Genomic DNA, 24151 nt, shown 5'->3' on the forward strand with positions numbered 1-24151 from the left:
CAAGAATTTATTTTTTCTTCCCCAAACTACAGGCTTTACTGTAAGGCAACTCCATAGTTCACCACTCTTTCCTTTGGCCTCTAACCAATTAATTATTTTTAATAACCTGAAATCAAACAGAAAAACAAGGTATGGTTAGAGACTATTAGTCATTTATCTTAAAGTAACATACCTTCTGATCCAATATATGGCTATATTCTACATATTCATGAATCAAATGGGCAGGCCCTACCAACTCTGTTTTTGCTTTTATCCAATCTAGAGAAAACATGAGAGCACAAAGTTCCTGTAAGGAAAAAAAAAGTTTAACAAATATGTATAAGGAAAAAAGTCATTGCATATATAAAATTGTTGTGTCTAGCATTTTTTTAAATGTGTACAATAAAAATCAACATCCCTCTAAGGCTTCAAAGCTTAAAGTTTGACAACAGATGGACATCAAAGGCGGGAAAAAACAACATATTAAAGGAAGCCATAAAATCTAAAATTTATTACTGACAAAGTTTAAGAACAGGCCTCATCAATTACGCACACTTAAAGGAGAGAGCCAGAGACAGCTATGTAAGATCCAGAAAGAGATCCTCAGCCAGAGCCTGAAGTTACTTAGTATTGTGACATATGGAAAGAGAGGCAGGATAAACTTCCAATTATTAGTTTTAGTTAAATGGTCAAGAACAAGAATATAATCCAACAGAATGTCCTACAAAGATTGACAAAGAAGACTTTTTAAAGCTTTCACAGTCCTGACAAAAATCAAAAGTATAACTACTATGCATGAAGCTGCCATTGCCAAACTTTAAAGCAGTTTCAGGGTAAAACAACCAGAATGGATGGAATAAATTCTGTCTAGTAAAAGGATGAAGCTGTTTCTAACATCACCTCTATTGTGCATTAACCTGATTACCTAAGAGCACCACACTATATAAAACTAATTAGCTCTATTTTAGCAGAGAAAAAGTTTATAACTTGAAAAATTGGTTGACAGACTTTAATGCACCCCTATAGTAGCAAGTGTTACCGCCACTTCTAAGCAGTGAAATATTTATAATAGTGAGGGAGGAGGGGAAGGGAAATATTCTATAAAGTAAATGAGATGAAAACCCTAACCACTTCTTTGAAGAATCTGAATGCCTTGTATTCCAGATATGGACACAGGACATTTGTTTTGAATGCGTCCTAGCCAACAAGTAACAGATCTTTAATATATTAAAGAAATGTTCCATTACCACCATACATTACAAAAAATACAAATGAAAAGTGAAGAAAATTATATTTTATGTAAATTACATATGGCTGACCAGCTGTTACTTTTTTGGATTTAATCTCTTAGTAATCTTTTTCCAAGTGTCCCCAATTTACCCTACCAGATTATTTTTGTTAGCAGACTGGTAGCACCAGTCTGCTAAGTGCTGTAGAAATGAAAGACAACCCTATGCTTCAAAGTTTACAATTTAAAAAACAAAACAAAACAAAAACCTACAATTTTTTTTTATTTTTATTTTTTTGCTTTAGCACAAATGGAGTTTCAAGAGGATACAACACGAATAAGGACCCTGCAAACAAATTGTCTTACATAATAAAAATAATTAGAAACATAAAACCTGATAGAAACATTTCTAATTTTGAAACTGACAAAAGTTCAAAACTCAAAAACCAAAAAATGGGAGAAGCTGATGATGGATCAAAAATGGAAGGGGACACTTTATGAAAACAATTATAGATCTAACTGAAATTTTTCATATTTTGAAAAAAATACAAATAGGAAGAAAACAAAATTAAATGACAAATTTTCTCTTTTTGACCAGTGTTAACAGAATACAAAACCCAATAAGTAAGATAGATGAAGGCATCTATGTAGACAGTCCCCCCGCCCCAATTCCACATCCACAGAATGGCTCACATACAATATATAACAAAACTATGGTGAGAGCAAAAATTAAATCTGATGAGATAGCTAATCTAAACTATTTCCCCTCCCTAAGGATTTCTCCCTACCCCAAAAAAGCTACTTGTAATGTAAGAAAGCAGCAGTATGGCGAATCCAAAGTATTTAAAAATCACGAGGTAGGTGTCCCAGTTCAGGACATTTGCACCGGTATTTCACCTCAGTGATTCATCAAAGGGCATGCACTCTCTGGCTTCAAGCTCCCCAGCTGTTGCCTCTCTTGGGTGGAGACCTGCATCTCTCTCCCTTCTGACCAGGGTAATTCCAGGCTGCACAGTTCTCTGCCTTTATTGTATTATTCTCAGAAAGGGACTCTGCCTAAGTAGGCTTGCTTACTTTCTCTTCAGAGAGTAATAACAGAGTGATTGCCAAGAGTTATAAGTTACCACATAGCTCTTTCTATTTATTCCTGGGGCAAAGGCAGTAAGTACAGAAAAAACATTAAAACCATAAGTGAAACTACACGCATGCTAATAAGCTTACCAGAGATCACCCCAACTCCAACATGGGCTCTGTCAGGTGATTAATCCTTACAACCCACAAAGGAGTTTCTTCTGTGGTCACAAGTTCATAACAGACCCAGCCAGTAGGCCAAGTCCTTCCAATCCTTCCCTAAGGATTGGGACCCTCTGGTGGACCAGAGGTCCTGTCCGTTTGCTGGATCAAGAAGAAGGCCCTGAGTCTGTTTGAAACCAGGCTATTTTATCCAAAAATTCTCTCTCTCTCTCTCTCTGTGGCTCCCTGGAGAATCCAGTTTGAACTAGAATTTTCAAACCTCTCCAGTGGGTGGCTTCAAAGTGATGATAACCAAAGGAATTACATTAGCATACCCACTCCTCCTAGAGAAGTTGCATATAATCTGACAATACAAACACCTGCATTTTTAATACAATGAACTACAACAACATTAATCTTAATTCAATGAGATTTAACTTAATTAATTAAAGTTTGTCCACAATATTGTCCTCTGTCACATTAGGCTCCCAAAAATCATGAAATTTTAAAACAACAAAAAGTTGGGGTTCTTTTCAATTTCCTTCATTTTTGAGCCTTTACGGTTCATGTTATTAAGCTTTTCTCTGCTATTATGAGAAAGCTAGAAAGTTACTTTTTTAAATGAACAAAGATTTTGGCATAACCACCTGATTCTAAGAGCTGGGGCTTTGTTTTCGTGGAACACAACAAAACAACAAACAAAGCCAACAAAAATCAACCAACACCACACCAAATATTAAAAGACTTGCAATGAAATCACAGGAGTTTCCAACACTGAGAAAGAGACTTTTGTAGGAAATAGTTATATAGGGAGAGAATACGTGGTTGTGGGAGAAAGGAGAAAGAAAGTACATGAGCCTGAACTTACATTCTGCATGTTGGCACTAGCCATGTGGTATGCTAGAAAGTTATACCAGTACATACAGTCCTCTTGAGCTGGAGTAGGTATATGTAGTTTATAATGTTTCTTGTACTGATTTACTATCTTTTTATGCAGCTCCTGCAACAATGAATAGCAACAACATTTTCAATTAATACTATTATCTAATCCTGGGCTAAAATATTTCTATTGGTTTTTGGTTTCAAAATATTTTATTGAATGAACAAACTCAAAATTTTAATTACCATCTCTATAAAAAGCGAAATAAGCATCTACGTTCACTAAACAATCTGAAAGGTTAATTTTTCTCCTGCAAAATTTTTCCACAATATCTTTAGGGTAGTCCCATGTCTAGGTCAGGATCATATTTTCACTAAAGTTTCCCAAAACTTTGGGATTTCCATCACACCATATTCGTTGAACATTGTAAATGTATAAAGCAATTTACAAAATAAAATCATTCTATGACCTTAGGAGCTCACATTCTATATGCACAAAAGGAGTCATCTATTTGCTTTTGTAGTGCAGTACATGACCATTGTGAGCATTTACCTTTTTTTTTGCATTGAATATAAAATATTACTTTATGGAGGTAGGAGAAAGATATTTTGTCTTCAGGGAGAGGAGGGGTCTTGAATTTATGAAGATTCTTTCTTGCTTTTGAAAAGATCACTTTTAGCTATTTTTATCGTCTGAGTTCCTGGAAAATTTAGGGTGGGAGTTTCAAGAGAATCCTGGAACCTATACTTTGAAATCACCTAGGTTTTTTCTGAAAATCCCACCCTAAATTCTATGCCCTCCAAGTACTAGGCTCGCTCTCTATTCATTCAGTAGTGAAACTATGGCATCCCTAGATGTGAGATGATTTTTGGTGGGACTAGAGGGAGGATTCCATGTATGTCCTGCTCCAGGACCACTTGCACTCAAACCTAGAAAAAGCGGGACAATAAAGGCTTTCATAATCTGTACCTGTAATTAATTTCAGGCCTCAGAGGATGCATTATTAAATAGCTACGCTCAAAATTCTTCTGGAAGCCAGTTATCCCTCTGTGACAGAGTGCTGGGCAACAGTAGCTACACCAGCACTCTGATCATTGGATCACCAATTAAATAACCCCAGGATAAGCCTCCAGGGAAAAACTGTAAATTGATAGCTTGTGGATGGGCAAGAGAGAGCAACAAGACTAATTAACCCACTACCCAGAAAGTAGAAAAAGCACAAGGAGGAGGAAGTGCTCAGGGAGGAAGAGAGACTGGTAGACTTTTCAGAGGCAGAGCCAGGAGAGATCACTCAGAGGGAAGATGCATTTTGTCTCCCCCATCCTTGGCTGAGTGAGCTGTTGCCAAGTGTATGGTATTGTAAATTCTAAGCCGCACAAGTTGTAAAGGTGGTGGGAAAGGACACTGTAAATAAATTGCAAAAGGTGATCAAGAAAAAAAGATTTCCAAGCAGTTCTTGGCTAGAAAAGAGACGGGAGCAGGACGATGCCCTGTTATGCCCTACGTCATTAGCTGCCAGAAAATAATGCTAATCTATTTTAAGTATTACTATGGGTTTATATAACCAAAATTAATAATAGTTCAGCCTTTGCCTGACCTAGATTTAACTTTATTATCCAAGTCATCCACTGAGCTTTGAATGTGCTGACCATTCAGTATGTCCAAGATATGAATTTGGAAACATTATGCTCCAATTATGGAAATAAACAAAGTGAAATATGGAAAACTATTTCTTTTTTAAGATCTAAATTTAAAAGGTTTTATGCTTGGAGTCAGCCTTGAGTTGTAAAGCCCTTTGTAACTTGCATAAGTAACTCTTGTTGTTGATCTTGTTCTTTTGCTTTCTTTCCTCATTGTTAGTTTTGCTAAATGAGTGTGTGCTAGAAGGTGACGGGAGAGAAACTGAGACAAATATAAACTATTTGCAATCACTTTCTCATTCCTTCCCTAGGTTTCATTCAAGAGACCACCAATATGCACACACTTTTCTATTTTCTGCATTTAAAATAGACCAAAATAGAAGTGGTAATTCCAATTCTAGTGTCATCTTGACACTTCTTGATATCATGTAGTGATGTGGATATTGCAACATCTTCCACTAGCAATGGGTTACAGCCAGAGAAACAAGAGAAGAAATGCATTTGAAAGAATCTCATAACCCCAAACATGCCCACTGTCAGCTCAGCTCAATGTTTTCAAATTACTCAGTATCAAAATAGTCAAAAGTGATGAATGACTGAAAAAAAAACAGTTTAATTAATTTAATAGGCAGAGTTAAAGTTAACTGTATTTAGAATCTGTCTTTACAAAAACGGTTGGTTAACATTCTGTAACATAGGAATGATTTTAGACCATGGCTATTTTCTGTTACAGAAGTGTATCAAACACACTAGGCTGATCAATGTCACTATAAACTAGAGTTGTGGTTATTGTACCTGAAGCTGATTGCGATTTTTCTCTGTGAGAAAGTCAAGTTGAAGATCATGCAAATAGTAATGGAATGATTTCCCATTACGATCACAAAATAAGAGAGATTTATTAACAAATTCTTGCAGTATATCTTCCACTTCTTCAGTCTCCATATCCCAAAGAATACAAAGCACCTAAAAAAAAAATTTTTTAAACATAAAAGGAAGCAATATGACTATTACCCCAAAATTACAAGAGGTCACAAAATTACTTATTTATTCGACAAAGAACACATTAATTCATGCTTAAAACTTCCTACACAACAGACAAAACAATGAGGTCAGCAAAGTTAGCTTTTCATACCAAACTAGGTTACAGATCAATCTAGTTTACATAAAAGTGCAGGAATTAGGCATTTTATTAGTACTGAATATGGCCAAGAAATGCCTGAAGTTCTTGAGGAGGAATTTCAACCTCCAAAGCAAGCACATATAGAATCTTTGCTTAAAATAACTAGAGGGAAAGGGAAGGGGAGTCTGATGTTCAAAATATTTAGACTACCACTGGACCAGGTGGCAAGAAGTCAGTGTATTTAAAATGCTATAAGGAAGTGTTATTACTCCTCCTCACAACACAAGAAATAGAGGTCACCAAATGAAATTAATAGGCAGCAGGTTTAAAACAAACAAAAGTAAGTATTTTTTCACATAACGCAGTCAGTCTGTAGAACTCTTTGCCAGAGGTTGTTGTGAAGGCCAAGACTATAACAGGGTCTAAAAAAAACCTTAGATAAGTTCATGGAGGATAGGTCCATCAGTGGCTATTAGCTAAGATAGGTGGGGATGGTGTCCCTAGCCTGTTTGCCAGAAGCTGGGAATGGGCAACGGGATGAATCACTTGATTACCTGTTCAGTTCATTCCCTCTGGGGCACCTGGCAGTGGCCACTGTCGGAAGACAGGATACTGGGCTAGATGGACCTTTGGTCTGACCCAGTATGGGCGATCTGATATTCTTAAATTACACCCAGGATTTTGCTTGTGAACTTTGCTTAAGGAAAAGGGGAGACCAGAACTCTTCACAGATCTAGATACCACTTCAGTACCCCCTTATATGGGCAAGGGAAGAGGAATCAGATGTAAGCTGAGGAGAGTCTGTCCCAAGTTATTGGTCATATGCACGGAGCTATATAACCCCTCACTGGGCCCAGAGAAATACCTGATATGAGAGAGATAGATGAGGCACATAACATTGGGAAAGAGTGCTAAATTAATCAAGTGGCAGCCTGCCACTTAATTCACCCCTGTGTCTGCCTTGCATTCATCTGCATGTTCTGACCAATGGTGATCATGCTAATTTACTCAACCTATCTCAACTGCTAACCACTTTTGATATGCTTTTTCAACTTTTGGCTAAATCAATTAAAGTCGGATTAAGATAGCTATATAAGAGCAAGGCATTATATTATTTCAACAGCTCTTCAGTTACCACCTCTTTTGTTTAATATCAAACTAAGATGCTATTATATGATGATGGAGCTAGTCTGCTGCAGTATTATTTTTAAATCACCATGGTGATAAATTCTTTTCATTAGATCATACACATTGATTAAAACCAGTATTTTTTTTTCTTTTAAAGTGAGCAGTTTTCTTTTCAGTTTTGCTGTTATTACCTTAGTCGGCACCTTAACATCCTTTTGAAGAACAGAAAGATCTTTATAATAGTCTTTAAAATTTTCATTTAACATTTCAACACTCATGGACATGGCTTCATCAAGTGCTTCATAATCATAAGAAGATGATTTCCTTATTCTTTTAAATTGCTTATTCTGCAGCTGTCTGAGGTAATATTCCCAACGATTAGGGAAATCTCGTAATAATGCACCTATCAATGACACTACAAGAGGTGAACCTGAAAAACATGAAGAAAAAGGTTAAAATCTTAAATGGAGATAAACGGTTAAGCCAGGGGTCTCAAACTCAAATGACGAGGGCCACATGAGGACTAGTGCATTGGCCCGAGGGCCGCCTCACTGATACCCCCCTTCGCTGCCTCTGGCCCTGCACCCACTCCACCCCTTCCATGAGGCCCCATCCCTTTCCCGTCTCTTCTCCACCTCCTCCCCCTGAGCGTGTGGCTCCTTGCTCCTCCCCCCTCCCTCCTAGAAAGTGCTAACCGCCACCAACAGCTGTTTGGCGGCTTGGCAGTGGGAAGCGCCTGGAAGTAGGCAGAAAAAAAAAAGAAGAGTAATATAGTAGTATAGTATTAAAATATAGTATGCTATTAAAAGTCAATTTATTAACTTTTTTATTAACTTCTTTAACTGTAATGTGAAAAGTCAGTGCTAATTTTGACAGTCATTTCATTTTTGGCCACTTAGCTGGCAGCATTTTGCATCAACCAGAGCATCAATATTAGGTTTGATATCCTGAGACGAAACCAATCTCAGTGTTGCTTTCAAATGTTCATCAGTGAGCCCTGACCTTAACACCGATTTGTTAATCTTCATGGAAGAGAAAAACTGTTCACATATATATGTACTTCCAAACATTGCCATTATCCTTGCAGAAGCAGAGAATAACATGGGAAATCTTTCTTGTGAAAGAAACCTGTAGAATTCTGGAATTCCAACATCTGTATACTTCTGCTTCAAAATGGCGTCACACTGAAGCTCCACTAACTCCATCTGCATTTCCTCTGCAACACAGTCAATTTCAACAGAAAATGGTGTGGAAAAAAGTTGAAAACGTGGTTCAAGTGCCTTGAAATCTACAAACCGCACATCAAACTGTTTGTGTAAGTTAGAAATGATCTCTGCATATTCTTTCAAGGATTTGGGTTCAACTTTTCCTAATGAATTCAGAGTCGAGAAATGAACCAAATTGCCAGCAGTCAGCTGTTTCCCCCACAAAGTAAGCTTGATTTTGAATGACTTAACACTGTCATACATCTGTGTTATCACCTGTTTTCTACCCTGAAGTTTCAAGTTCAGTGCATTCAGGTGATCAGTTACATCTGTCAGAAAAGCAAGGCTGCAGATAAAAGTGGAATCAGCAAGCTGTGGAACCTCCTTGTTTTTCATTTTCATGAAGGAATCAATCAATCTCCTCTCTAAGTGCAAAAAAAAACGCTTCAAAACATTTCCACGACTCAGCCATCTAACTTGAGTGTGATACAGAAGTTCCCCATATTCACTGTCCATACTTGCTAGAAAAGAAGTGAAATGTCTGTGATTCAGCCCTCGTGCACGTACAAAATTAACAGTTTTAACAACTACATCCATAACTTCTTTCATTTGTAGACTTTTACTACAGTGCTTCTTGCTGCAAAAAATAAAATGTATACTGGTGAAGCCAATTCCTGGTATATTGAGGCTGTTCAGTTTGGTCTTCAATAATCCAACCACACCAACATTTTTCAGAGCACATTGATGGCGCACCATCCATAGCCAAAGATACTAGTTTGTTCCAGGGCAGCGCAGCTTTTTCAATGCACTCTTCCAGTCCTTGAAATATATCACGTCCCGTTGTGGTACCCTTCAGTGGCATTAAGTCTAGCAATTCTTCAGTTATATTCAAATTGCAATCCACACCTCTAATGAACACTGCACATTGTGCGGTATCTGATACATCTGTACTCTCATCAAGAGCACTTGAAAATGCTTCAAAGTCTTTTGCCATTTGAATCAATTGTTTTTGCACATTATCAGCTAAATCCGTTATTATGCAGGCAACTATATTGGCAGACAAGCTTATGCCTTCAAAAACTTTCTTCCTATCAGGACATAAAATGTCGCTGGCCTTCATAAGACATTGTTTTACGAATAAGCCTTCTGTAAAAGGTAGCGATGATTTAGCTATCATTTCGCTTATCACAAAACTTGCTCTTACTGAATCTTCACTAGATTTGTTAATCCCCAAAAATAAACTTCTTTGCTTGGCAAATGCTGCTTTAAGTTGCTGAACTTTTTCCTCTTGGATTTTTCCAGTGAATGCATCATATTTTTCATGGTGCATCATGTCGTAGTGCCAACGTATGGTATACACCCTGGGAACAGCAATCATATGCTGACAAATAAGGCATTGAATTTTATCTTTTACCTCTGTGAAAAAATATAAATTCTCCCATTTGTCTTGAAAAACTCTCTTTTCTTCCATGAGTGTTCTTTTTTTCAACGAAGTCATTTCCAAGCAGTTTTAATAAAATATACACACTCAGTAAAGCCCCCCCACTGCACTGGGCTGCACCATCACTCCACTCCTGCTCTACCTCTTCCAGCGGTGGCAGGTTTGTGGAAATTTTGGTGGTGCCCAGAACCTGCCCTCTCCCAAACTCCACCCCCACATGCCTAAGGCTCTGGGAGGGAGTTTGGGTGGGGAGCGGGTCTGGGGTGCAGACTCTGGGATGGAGTTTGAGGACAGAAGGGGGTGCAGGAGTGAGGGCTGTGGGGCTGGGGATGAGAGGCTCGGGGCATTGGAGAGGCTCAGGACTAGGGCAGAAGAGCAGGGGAAGGGCAGCCTGCCCTGGCCCTATGGCGGGGGGGCACTAGGACCCTGTGGCAACAGGTGATGCCAGAAGCCAGCAGAGCCAAGCAGAGGCCACATGAGCTGCAGACTCCGGGGGGCGGTGAGGGGGCAGCAAATAAGGCCAGGGGACACTCGGGGGAGGCGCGTGGGGATGGCAGGCGAAGCCAGGGGAGAGACCTGGCCCCAAACATTGGGGAGCAGCATGCAGGGAGCTTACCTGCCATATAAAATAACTTGGGGGGGGGGGAGAGTTTGGCAGCAACAGGAAGTAACTGGGGGAGAGGGGGGGTGCAGGGAGCTTGGCGGGCTGCAGGGAAGAGCTCCGCGGACTGCGTGTTTGAGACCCCTGGGTTAAGCAATAGAATCCAGTGGTTAAATATAGCTGTTGATGAGGAAGTCAGGTCAGGCTCTTGTTTCTTCAACAAAGGTCTTGGGAGGTTGGAGCAGGCGAACAGAATATGCTGTCTATGTATGTGCTTGTGATATGAAACTTTTTGGGAATTCATCTGAATACTCCTTCTGTATGTACTCTAAGCAGATTGAGAAGGGGTGTAGAAAAAGCTGTAGAGTTGAAAACCAAGATAACCATCCATCTTGCTTACAAGCAGAGGTCCAGCAGTAACTTGTGTTGTTCATTTAAAACGATACTGTATTATAGAATTTATGTCCCTTACTTTATTTCTATAAAGTAGAAACTAAAAACTACAAATATTTCTGATTATAAAATAAAAACTAGCAAACTACATACCTTTGCATTCCCCTACAATACTATCAGCCTCTTCTGGCAGATCTGTTATTTTTATATTAACAAACAGAGATAAAATTTCAAGTCCTTTGTCATGTGCTAATCCACTCTCCACAGGAACTTCATATTTATTGCCTGGAGATTTAAATAAAATAAAATAAAAACTTGGTAAGAAGTATCTGAAGTATTTAAATTAGCTGGTGTGGTGCAAGAGGTTAGAGGACTTCCAAAACAAAACTTTAAACAAGATACATGCTTGGAGACTTGGCTCTTCCTTCTCTCTATGTATACTAAAGTACTTTTGTACCAAGAGTGGTAGGAAAAGGAGCAGAAACTGCATTTAGCAAAACCAAACTAACATTTAATAATAATACTCAAATAATACTCAAAATAACTGTTACAATATAGTATCAGAGGGGTAGCCGTGTTAGTCTGGATCTGTAAAAGCAACAAAGAATCCTGTGGCACCTTATAGACTAACAGACGTTTCCCAAGTGTCAAAGAAATAAAGGGAATGCACTTGGCAAACATTAACTATCAGGTTGCTACATGCTTAAGGGAGGGGACAAAAAGGCAGCACACCTAAGACAACTGGTAAATTTGAAAGGCAAGAACTGAAGGTCAGTTTTCTTAGTAATAAAAATGTTTACACTTTAAAAATAAACCTAAAACTGTGTTGCTCTTTCTTGTGGCACATAAATAGCAATGCACATCAGAGAGAGTAAGAAAAACAAATAGAGGGAAATTATATATAAATTTGTATAGGTTTGAACAAAAACGCATCCAAGAATTTTAAGAGTTCTAGTGAATGAAACCTCAGAACCACAATAATAAACCTAAATATACTGAGAGTAGGAGAAATATCCCACCGTTTAGGGAAGGAGGAAATTAAGTTCAGCACCCGCCCTTAAGAAGTCGAAGAAGGAAGAATGAGGTTACTGGCCAATCTGACCAACATTAATATTCAGGCAAAAATCTGAGCACGAGTTCAGTATATGAACATTTGCAAGCAGTATGCAATTACACCTCTACCCCAATATAACAGGGTCCTCGGGAGACAAAAAAAATCTCACCGCGTTATAGGTGAGACTGCGTTATATCAAACTTGCTTCCCCCCCCCCACCGTTCCTTGTTCCCTGACTGCCCCCTCCAGAGACCCCTGTCCCTAATCACCCCCAGGACCACCTACCCAACCCCCCTGCTCCCTGTCCCCTGACTGATCCAACCCCTATCCACACCCCCTGCCCCCTGATAGGCACTCACCGGCAGCAGCCGGAAGCGGAGCAACGTGGCCCCAGCCCACTCTACTCCGCCACCTCCCAGCCGTGGCGCTCTGCTTCCTGCCACCAGTGAGTACGAGGGGCATCCTTTCCCCAACCTCCCCACACTCGCCAGCGGTGGGAAGCGGAGCACTGCGGCTGGGAGGTGGCGGAGTAGAGTGGGCTGGAGCTGGGCTGCTCCACTTCCTACTGCTGGTGAGTGCGGGGAGGTTGGGGAAAGGACGCCCCACGCACTCACCTGTGGTGGGAAGCGGAGCGACACGGCCCCAGCCCGCTCCGCTTTCCTTGCCCTGGCCCCAGCCACGTCGCTGGGAGGAGGGGCGGGGGGAGAGGGGGTTGTAGAAAGGTCCCGCACTCAACTGAAGTGGGAAGCAGAGTGCCGCATCTGGGAGCTGGCGGAGTGGAGCGGACTAGGGCTGGGGCCAGGCTGCTCCGCTTCTGCTGCTGCCAGTGAGTGTGGGAGGGGATCCTTTCCCCCAAGCCCCTTCCCCCATGTGACACGGCTGGGGCTGGGGTGAGGGAAGCGCGGCGGGCTGCTCCCGGCCCCAGCTAATCCCCTGGGCCACTCTGCAACTGCGGGGCCCCCAAAATTGCCCCCCCAGCTCCTGCCTCCTAGACCCTGGGGGGGGAGCCCTGACCGCCCCCAAGACCCTCTGCCCCTTATCCAACCCCTCAGCCCCAGCCCAGCACCCTTAACATGCTGCTCAGAGCAGCGTGTCAGAGCTTTACTGCATTGTATGCAAACCATGTTATATCGGGTCACGTTATATTGGGATAGAGGTGTACATGATGTCTCTATTAACAGGTGATGCCAAAACTTCAAAAGTAATTAGTAGATAACAAAAATATATTCAATACAGAACTGTGTTGTGGGCAAGAATTTCAAAAGCAACTAGTGATTTTGGGTGCTCAATCTGAGATACTTCAAGGGGTGTGGATTTTCAAAAGTGCTAAAAACTGACCCTCTGAAAGCAACTGTCTCAAGTTGCGCATTCAAAAACAAAGGCAACTAACGTAACTAACAACTTTTTGAAATCTTGGCCCATATTGTTACCTGGCTGATATTTATGTTTTTTAATATTTATTATTATTAGCATGGATTATTAGAAATCAGGTGAACAACAGAAAAAATAATCACTTGCAGAATGACCTCCAAGTGGAGAATGCCATCAAGTGGGACTGCAAAAGTCATTTGGGACTTTGTTAATATTTTCATTACAAATCTTAAAAAAGACAAATTAACCATGATCAAGTATTCCAACTCCAACAGAACAGACTAGCTGCCAAATGATATGGAGAAATCAGAAGGAGTAGATTCCAGGCAACAATATCAGATTCAATACCAATATATGAATCCATACATCAATTAATACTTTGTGTAGCTTTGGTGAATATTCCCATAAACATTTTCCAAGTGCAAGTGAGCAAAATCTAGAAAAAAAACACTCTATTTACAGCTACATTCTCACACGAAGGGAAGACCCACTGAAGAAAACACACAACCAGTTTGGTGTTCTCGGTGTCAACATAAAATATCATTGTCACAGGCTCAATTTTCCAATCACCAAGGCAAAAGGGGCTAGGAGCAATTAGGAGCTGCCTATTCAGCCCATGAAGAAGGCAGAAGGAAGTGGCTTATACACTGTCCTCGCTCCTTTCTCCAATAACCCCTTTAAGTTGGCCAAAGGATTAGTATTTGTGTCCTTCATTAGGAATTACATCATGCCTTCAAACTGTATAAATGGTTTGATAAACATAAGGGTCTTGGAGGGCAGCAAGTAGGAAGGGTAGGATTCTAAAAGGCTTTTCTATTTCGCACACAAGATGACAGAATCCACTTCAGAGGCTGTTATATGTTTTCATGGCCTTTGTTAACAGCACATAGAATTTTTTATGCATATACTTATGGAATTGAAGTGTAGCAGACAGTGGCTCTACCTTGTGTCCCTTAGATCCCCTATTACTTCAGCCACCTGCACCTGAGAGAGGTAGAGCATACCTGAGGAATCATTTTTTATAACTGAGGTGAAGGAGAAGAGAGCAGTATTCTTTCAACAGGAACGTAAACATTTAAGTCAGAATTCATTAGTTTTAAAAACATACATATATAACATCAAGACATAGGCAAGGAAGAAAACAGTCCTTACCAGTCACCAAGTCTGTCACACTCCTATCCCTACTAGTAATAAGAACTTGACACTGATTATCAAAAGCTTTTAATACCCAGGAATCCCAAATGTCATCCAGAACCATGAGACACCTAAAACAACAACAAGAAAAAAAAATCGGGGTCAACTGATCACTTTTCAAACAAATACTCTGGAAAGTTATTTCGATATTAAAATGCTGTCTTTAAGGGGCGTTAAACACTGCAATTCAGGGAAGAACTGTATGTTTTGAAGCCAAATATCTCAGAAAATAATTAAAAGATTTTGCCATTCATGGCTTTGTCAATAGGGAAAACATACATCTTTGCTTGTAATTTATGGCTGCATGTATTTGTCACAGCAGAAATATTAGGCAAGCATTTTGAGATTTCTCTTTTTAGTATCTTTCAGGATAGATAAATAAATATGTTTGTTGACCAAGCTTGTGACGCCTTACAGTCCACTCAACAGCATTTCTCTATTTGTATAGATATGTTTGTGAAGTGTAACTTCTGAACACTGCATCCAATCAATTCCAAAATTCCAGAGAACGTCCTAAGCATCAATGGCCAGCACTCATTCATTTTGGAGAAAATCAGAATACTGAAAAAGGGGACACTGGAGGACATATTGAGCCCCACGTAATCTGATTAGCACAGCTACAAATTCAAGCACCTCTGCAATTTTCTATAGATCAAATCAAACAAAAACAAAATGGTTGATGACACCCATTAAGGCCTAATGTTCAAGTATAACATTACCCCAGCCCACAGACAACTAATTGCTCTCAGAGCTCGGAGCCACTTAACAGCTGTGGGGCAGTGCTCAGTCAGCAGAGAGAGGAAAGGAAGCTTCAACTTCCTTCCTACCTCCTGATATGCTGCCTCCTTAAAGTCTGCTACATGGCAGGGGAAGAGATCACCAGCCAACACCTGTCCATTGCAATCCAGAAGGAAGAAAGGTACTTTTGTGGTGCAGGGCAGGAGTGGAGGGAAAGAGACAAACAATCCCTGTCACGGCAGGAAAGAAAAAGAGCCCTTAGTGAGGCAAGAATGTGGACCCTGCTATAAAGGAAAGAGGGACACACACCACCACGGGGGGCAATCGTGTGATCCTGGTATAGGGGAAAGGAGGCACACAGAACTTTCACCAGGGGAGAGACTGGGGAATCCTGGGGATGAGAGGGTGGCACACTGGGAGCTTGTGGGGTGGAATGGAGGAATGTAAGAAGCCCCGATGAATGCAATAAGGTCAGCCTCCAGAAACTACAAAGCATATGTCCTCCTAATGGGTATGAAAAAAAAATAAGAAATATCCTACCATTTGTAAGATAAATAAAGAAGTTGCACGGAATGGCTAACTGCATTTGGCCTCCCATAGGACAAGTATAAACTTTTTTTAGGAGAAACAAGTTTCCAGCTGGCTTGGCATGTTGCAAGTATTTTTTTTTTCTTTTAATCTTGAAAAAAGTTACCTAGAAATAACCCTGCCTCAAGGTTTTGGTATGAGGCAACCACTCTTTTTTTAAATGAACAACATTTTCCAGGGACTATATATTAAAGTATTTCTGCAGCAGGGCTATGCAGTGCAAATAGACATCTCAGACTAAAGAAAAATAGCCTTGCCCACACCCTGCACCACCACAGAAAGGGGACCTTATTTGTCAAAGATGGTTTCCAAAAAAAATGGTCTCTTTTCCTTAAAGGGCCATTGCCTCAGAGCAAAGAGCCCCGAGCAGATGAACCAGGAGATGAAAGGGAGCCTCAGTTACTTGCATTATGAGCAGGGCCATCCCTACCCATACGTAAAGTACGCAGCTGCGTAGGGACCAGGAAATTTGGGACACCAAATTCCCTGGTGCCCTATGCAGCTGCGTGCTGCTCCAGTCCCTGCTCTGCCTCTTTGCCATGGCCCCCTCCCCAGCCCCGCCTCTTCCCACCCCTGCTCCACCCAAACCCCGCCCCCACTCTCCTGAGGACTGCAGCAGGGCCGGGCCTGCACTCACCGGTGGCGGGAAGTGCAGCAACCCGGCCCCAGCCGCACCACTGGTGAGTGCTGGAGGGCGGTTCCCCCTTGCCCTCCCCATGTCAGCTCCGCCACCCCCATGGAGATCTGCCCCACCCTCCTCCCCACAGGGGGGCTGCATAGGGCCCCAGAATAGCTAGGGATGGCCCTGATTATGAGCACTGTAGAATAAAACAAAGATATTCAGATGAATTGCATGACACTGTTTAATTTTATTACGCATTCTTTTTGGGAATTTTCAAAAAGCACTCAGAACTGGTCTAACTATTCCCACTGAAGTCAAATGGAATTTTACAATTGACCTCAACTGAAGCAGATTTAAGCCAATAGCAAGCACTTATGAGAACCCACCACATATATACAAATGCATACACGTTATAGCTGAGATTTTCAAAGCTGCCAAGGGGCTTTAGATCCCTAATTCTTATTTTTAATGCAAACCAGACATACAAACACCTTAGATTACTTTGAAATTTTCAGTATTTGCAATTATAATTAATAAAAGATTTACATTAGGACACTCAATCTCATGAGGGATAAGGAGGAATGACCCTTGAGTACTGTCACAGACATGACTGAGTAACATGAAAAGTGTCATACACCATTCATGTAACTGGCTGCTCGTATATCTGTACACTCCAATGCTTCAGATGTAGTTCAAAAGTTTTCCAAAATTTTTGGAGCTGGTGAAACCCCCCTTCGACACTAAGAAAAAAATTTCCTCATCGCCTCCATCAAAACCTCTAATCCTAATCATATTTAGGAGAAATGTTATGACTACAACCATGTCAGAACTAATTCTGAAATTTAAAAAAACTTCAATAAGAAGTGAGGTACAGAGTGTTAAAATATAATCACAATCCATATGATGAATGATGATGTCTTGTTAAGAAAAATATTCCCAGGTACTCATTGGGAAAACACAGTCCAGTTTCACTTTTGATTGAAGGCAATTGGAATGCTTTATTTTCATCACCAAAGAGAAAACTGACAGATAAAAATGGAGTTAGACTTGAAAATCTTCACAAATAATGCTGGATCCTCTTTCAGAGGTAGCTGAACTCTGAATTTCTGGCTAGAGAAAGTCAGTTGTAGCATCAAGTCCTAGGTGAGGTCTGTCAATTTGTCTTTAAATGGCTTTGTTAATGCTCTCAGATCAACAGCCCCTTGAATAAAGGGGTTGGTGATGACTCTCTCTTCCATGGACAATCAGGAAATAGTTCCACAGGTGGGTCTGAAGTTCCCTGAGATGCTGATTTATAAATTCCTGGTGGATACCAACTGCACCCTTGTTTCAGACCTCATTAAGGGACTATGAGGAAACACCTCCAAACTCCCTCTTTGTGCTCAGGAAAACCAATATCCAAGTTTTCTGGGGAATATATCTATCCTGTCATGCATGAACTGAATACTCAAATTCTGCTGCTAGTAAGAAAAAATGAGTTTAAGTGACCAAAGATTTCAGAAAGGCAGGTTAAGTGTGCCACTAAAGTTGATTATGGAATATGTCAACAAGGGGAGATTGCTGATCTTTCATAAAAATCTGCACTTCTCTTATTTGAAAGAATCAAGATAGCACTTCATATTTTAAACCTCTCTCACTTCAACAAGGAGGAGGAGTTGCTGTCATCACAAAGTAAAACAAAAAAACAAAAAAAAAAACCTCAAGAATTCATGGAATGACCCTTACACCGAAGCTCATTACTATAAAAGCTTCATGGAGGACTACACATCAGTATTCAGGCATTTTCTTGGAAACAAAAATCTGGCAACATATGAAACAGTAAAGCAAAGAATGTGTGTGTGAACAGTCCTCTATTTTTCTGCCTGACACCATCTATAATTGCAATATTACTACTCAAACTAAATATATAAAAGTCTCTGACTGCTTCCTCAAAGTTCATTTTTAGATACCTCTCCTGCTTGTTCTGGCACTGCTTTACAGAACTACAAGTCTTCAGTACAATCTGAAACATATCTCAAACATGTCAGAAGCTCTGCAGCACCAGAGATGTTAGTTGACACTTCAAGTCAATTGCTGATTTGTCACTTTTCCTAAAGTTTGAAAGTAGTTGGGCTGTTGGATATACTCAGCCATATCATTACTATGACATAAAATTATTATTTGAATAAAGTACACTTTCACTTTAAGAACCTGCTTCAGGCCCAACAACTTTGGAAACCAAGTCTATTGCTTAGAGAAGAATAAGATTTTCTGCAACGATATATGCCTTACATTGTTGGGTGACACATGCAAGACATCTGAAGGGCATTTGTCTGACATTTCCTGATGGAGCAATTAAATCTTATTGATTTCTCCTTGGGTTTATCTTTCAGTGACAGATATTTGGTTTCTGAATATCACCAACACTTCAAAGACTACACATTCTTGGCAGCCAGTACTTCAGATCTGACCACAAGCTATGGTTTCAAGTCAACTAGTGAGAAACCATATGTAGTATTTCTACGTTTTCTTTTTGCCTTCTGAACAATCACTGGAATAACCTATCACTGTCTTTTTCACAAAAGATTCATCTTCACAAAAGGACTCCTCTTTCCATGTCATCCCACAGCCAGAACTAATCTCCAACATAGACTGAACAACGAAAGCAACATGGTTGGGTAAGGCTTAGAACTGCTTTGGGGTGTCATGAACAATCACAAACACTGTGTCTGGTGTTCCTAATGACACATTTTGTCATAGTCTGTGTGCATAGGTACTTCATGGTGTACATGTTTAATGGGAAGTGTACTATTCTGCATAAAGTCCAGCACAGAGTTACATGTTTAACATGATTTTAGCAGCAGAATTTTCATATTTATACACATATTCACATCCAGGTCAAGTCTACACTGAATCATTGGCAAGGGTTCTCATTTTACAACAGTAAGTTGATCTGAAAAGAATATACTACTACATAGTGTACATTATAAATCCTTTTACATTTTTGTGTATGTAATTTCAGTTTTTGCATGCCTTCATGAACCCACCACACAAAGTCTGGGAAATCCTGATATAGGGACTTTCATTTGAGAATCATAATATGTTTAAGAGTAACCCAACTTCTTGAAAAATCTTTCCAGTTTTGCCTTACGTAACATTTCCTAACAATCTACAGCATTACCTCCAAGGATATTCAAAGGCTAGGCTGGAAAGAATTTAAAGGGTGACAATGGTGTTACCTCATTTTACAAGTTTTGAAACCAAGTCACAAAAAGGTTAAGCAACTTGACCAAGATCATGTTTTTTTTACATATAGCTTAATTCCACTGACACATCTTTTATCTCGCTAAAAGTACCTGGGGTATTTGCGCAGTATCAGCAGACGAAGGCGGTCTTTAGCCTCCTCAATATTAAGTGGTGGCCTTTGTGAAAGAGAGAAGTCCTGGTCTAGTCTACTACAAAGATTTTGGAGTTTCATTAGGAGCCCCGCCTTGTCTTGTTTTCCAACAGAAATCCAATGTACTCCTCCTGGGAAGCAATCTAAGTAAGATGGTGCAAAGTTAAAATTCATATTTTTAGTTGAGATGTATTTTCTATGAGTGACAAATACAAGCAAAATTATGTCAATAAATTACTTTATATAATAGCTAAGATAGGAATAAATTTTAGACTCTGATAAGCAGCTGTCAAACTAGATGAACATATTTTGAAATGTGAATAAAATACTTCCATAATTCTAAATCCAAATACATTTATACATCACCCAAGTAAGAGTGAACTGCTTATGTCCTTATTTAAAATACTATCCAGGATGGAAAGTTACTCTGGGGACCTTTTTCCATGAATTACAGCAATATCCAATGATCCTAGAGTATCAGATGATGATCAGAGGTACAAATACTGGATGAGATTTTTTAGAAATGCTCAAATCATTTAGAAGCCTGAATCCTATTTACCTGCAATGGGACTTAGGCTCTATAATAATTTATGAAAATTTGGTATGCGCATAAAGAATGGACATCTGTACCTTCCAAGAGATGGTGATCCCGTAGTGCTTCTGCTGTTAAAACAGACTTCCCACAACCTGCCATTCCATAAACAGTAACCCAACCTGGTTCACTTCTTAAGTTGTACAGTTTCTGTTGAATTGCTTTTATCAGCTTTGGACGAGTAACAAATACAACTGGTCTTTGTGGTACTCCACCTTCACAGAGGACTGTCCTCACTGAAATGTAAAAAAAACACACAGAAACAGAAATAATTTCTAAGTGATTTTTTCCCAGCTCTTTAAAAAAAACACCCCAAAAAACAGAAAAAAACACTACCACACACACATACACACACACACAGAAAATAAATAAATAAACCAACCCCAAACTCACCCACCCGCCCATCATAAAAAGTACTGGATCACCAGTTGCTGAAATCCACTGCTTGTCCCCAGAACAGGCGGAGAGGTTACAAAACAGGCATCAGCTTCTTCTCTCACACTGCTCTGCCAATGACTACATTTCTATTGTGAGCTAGAGGACTGGTCCCTTGGGTAAAGAGTGACACACCCTCCGTGACACATTTTTAGACTTAGACAATCAATAAAGCTGCAGTAAGGCTGATGACACATTTGATCAAATGCAATATGAATGCTTGTGCCACTAACAATTGCTCAGAAACCACCACCTCATTTCACATCAGTCACAGAACACAAGTACTGCAGACAAGATGTTTATGTCAATTTAGGAATGCATTTAGGATAATTTGAAGTCTATAATTAAAAGCAACCCACTTATGGTAGATAAGAAATTTGAACCAATTTTTTTGTATGGCCCAAGTATAAAATAAACATAAAAGAAAGTTTTGTGGGTGGGAAATAAGCTTCCAAGCAGAATGAGATTTTCAGAGTTTGACTTCCACACTCAGATTCAGCTTCTCTAAAATATGCTGACAGGAAAGGTCTTCCTCCTGACTACCACTTCACAGTCAAGTATTTGGATTTAAATGGAAATGTGGGACATGTAGGCCTTCATTTAAATAATAACCAACAGAACATTTCTTAAAATAAAGTTACTGGATATGAAACTGCACCAATTTAACACAAAATCACTCTCTCCCCACCCCATATGCCAGATGAAATATGGAAACATTGGCTAGTGCCATACCAGATCAAACTGTCTCAGGAAGCAGTACTTGAAGCAATATAGTTACTCATTTTATAGTAATTAAACTAGGATTTTTCATAGATTCATAGATTCTAGGACTGGAAGGGACCTCGAGAGGTCATCGAGTCCAGTTCCCTGCCCTCATGGCAGGACCAAACACTGTCTAGACCATCCCTAATAGACATTTATCTAACCTACTCTTAAATATCTCCAGAGATGGAGATTCCACAACCTCCCTAGGCAATTAATTCCAGTGTTTAACCACCCTCACAGTTAGGAACTTTTTCCTAATGTCCAACCTAAACCTCCCTTGCTGCAGTTTAAGCCCATTGCTTCTTGTTCTATCCTTAGAGGCTAAGGTGAACAAGTTCTCTCCCTCCTCCTGATGACACCTTTTTAGATACCTGAAAACTGCTATCATGTCTCCTCTCAGTCTTCTCTTTTCCAAACTAAACAAACCCAATTAATAATTGGAGATATACCAATCTCCTAGAATTGGAAGAGACCTTGAAAGGTCATTGAGTCCAGCCCCCTGCCTTCACTAGCAGGACCAAGTACTGATTTTTGCCCAGATCCCTAAGTGGCCCCCTCAAGGATTGAACTTGCAACCCTGGGTTTAGCAGGCCAATGCTTAAACCACTGAGCTAATTCTTTCAGCTTTCCTTCATAGGTTAGGTTCTCAAGACCTTTAATCATTCTTGTTGCTCTTCTCTGGACCCTCTCCAATTTCTCCACATCTTTCTTGAAATGTGGTGCCCAGAACTGAACACAATACTCCAGTTGAGGCCTAAGGCGCAGAGTAGAGCGGAAGAATGACTTCTCATGTCTTGCTCACAACACATCTGTTAATGTATCCCAGAATCATGTTTTGCTTTTTTTGCAACAGCATCACACTGTTGACTCATATTTAGCTTGTGGTCGACTATAACTCCTAGATCCCTTTTTGCCGTACTCCTTCCTAGACAGTCTCTTCCCATTCTGTATGTGTGAAACTGATTTTTCCTTCCTAAGTGGAGCACTTTGCATTTGTCTTTATTAAACTTCATCCTGTTTACCTCAGACCATTTCTCCAATTTGTCCAAATCATTTTGAATTATAACCCTGTCCTCCAAAGCAGTTGCAATCCCTCCCAGTTTGGTATCATCTGCAAACTTAATAAGCGTACTTTCTATGCCAATATCTAAGTCATTGATGAAGATATTGAACAGAGCCAGTCCCAAAACAGACCCCTGCGGAACCCCACTTGTTATACCTTTCCAGCAGGATTGGGAACCATTAATAACTACTACTCTTTATCTTCAAGAATAGAGAATGCAAGCATTATACTGACCATACGAAGTAACTCCATCCATAGACTTATTTCCATTACAAGAGGAGATAATAGGGATCGCATCCTGAAGAAGAGCGGCAAGGTCTTTGTACCCTTCATGAAGTAGTGCATTATAGAAGGATATGTATGAATAATTATCTTTTGCAAGAATAATTTTTATTAGCATAGCAGCTCGTTCTTTCTGTGTAGTCTAACAGAAACAAACAAAAAAATAATAATTTGTTATATACAATCACAAAAATTGGGAGATCTATTAGGTCATCTAGTTCCAACACCTGGCTAGTTAAGGACTGTGCTTCTTATTGCCAGGAACACTAGCTGCTATTACAGGTCAGATAATGGACCTGCATTAAGACTTTAATTCAGCAAGGTATTCAAACACACACCTAACTTTAAGGTATGTAAATAGTCCCACATAAAGTTTAGGTACCTTGCTGAATCATGGCCTAAGACAGAGGTGGGCAAACTATGGCCCACGGGCCACATCCAGCCTGTGGGACCATCCTGCCTGGCCCCCAAGCTCCTGGCCCGGGAGGCTAGCCCTGGCCCTTCCCCCACTTTTCCCCCTCCCCTGCAGCCTCAGCTCGCTCCCCTGCCAGCGTAATGATCTGGACGGCAGAGTTGTGAGCTCCTGGGGCAGCGTAGCTGCAGAGCCCGGCCTGACCCGGTCTCTGTGCTGTGTGGTGGTGGCAGCAGTGTGGCCTGGCTCCAGCCGCGCCGCCAGCCACCAGTGCTCCAGGCAACGTGGTAAGGGGGCAAGGGGGTTCGATAAAGGGCAGGGGATTTCGGGGTGGTGGTATGGATAGGGGTCAGGGAGGTCGGGGGGAACAGGGGTAGAATGGGGGCAGGGGTCCTGGAGGGGGCATTCAGGAAGGAGGTGGGGGTTGGATGGGGCAGCAGGGGGCAGTCAGGGGACAGGAAGAAGGGTTGGATGGGGCAGGGGCCCGGGAGGGGCTCGTCAGGTATGAGAGGAGGGGTTGGATGGGGCAGCAAGGGTCCGGGTGCGGTCAGTGGACAGGGAGTGGGGGTGTGTGGATGGGGTCGGGGTCCCGGGGGGAGGAAGTCAGGGAACAGGGGGGTTGGATGGGGCAGGAAGGGGGCAGATAGGAGGTGGGGGCCAGGCCATGACCTCCTCCCCTAACCGGCCCTCCATACAATTTGCGAAACCTGATGCGGCCCTCAGGCCAAAAAGTTTGCCCATCCCTGGCCTAAGATGTCAGAAAACTATTCAAACGAGTATTCTAAAACATGTTGAGCAGTCTGAAACAGGA

At 40.7% G+C, this 24151-nt stretch overlaps 1 protein-coding gene across 5 annotated transcripts in view; it reads right to left on the bottom strand.

Annotated features, from left to right (window-relative positions):
- APAF1 (apoptotic peptidase activating factor 1) overlaps positions 1-24151 on the bottom strand; it is an 85974-nt gene that overhangs the window by 51742 nt on the left and 10081 nt on the right. For all 5 annotated transcript variants that reach the window (XM_039494958.1, XM_039494950.1, XM_039494967.1 and 2 more), the window contains 9 exons: positions 22881-23070; positions 20422-20619; positions 19751-19934; positions 14426-14538; positions 11002-11133; positions 7400-7638; positions 5756-5923; positions 3309-3440; positions 173-286 (listed from right to left, as the gene is read on the bottom strand). In XM_039494958.1, the coding sequence (XP_039350892.1) occupies positions 173-286; positions 3309-3440; positions 5756-5923; positions 7400-7638; positions 11002-11133; positions 14426-14538; positions 19751-19934; positions 20422-20619; positions 22881-23070 (1470 nt within the window). The remainder of the gene's footprint in view (positions 1-172; positions 287-3308; positions 3441-5755; positions 5924-7399; positions 7639-11001; positions 11134-14425; positions 14539-19750; positions 19935-20421; positions 20620-22880; positions 23071-24151) is intronic.

The sequence above is a fragment of the Mauremys reevesii genome, linkage group 1 (assembly GCF_016161935.1).
Source record: "Mauremys reevesii isolate NIE-2019 linkage group 1, ASM1616193v1, whole genome shotgun sequence".
NCBI classification, from domain to species: domain Eukaryota; kingdom Metazoa; phylum Chordata; order Testudines; family Geoemydidae; genus Mauremys; species Mauremys reevesii.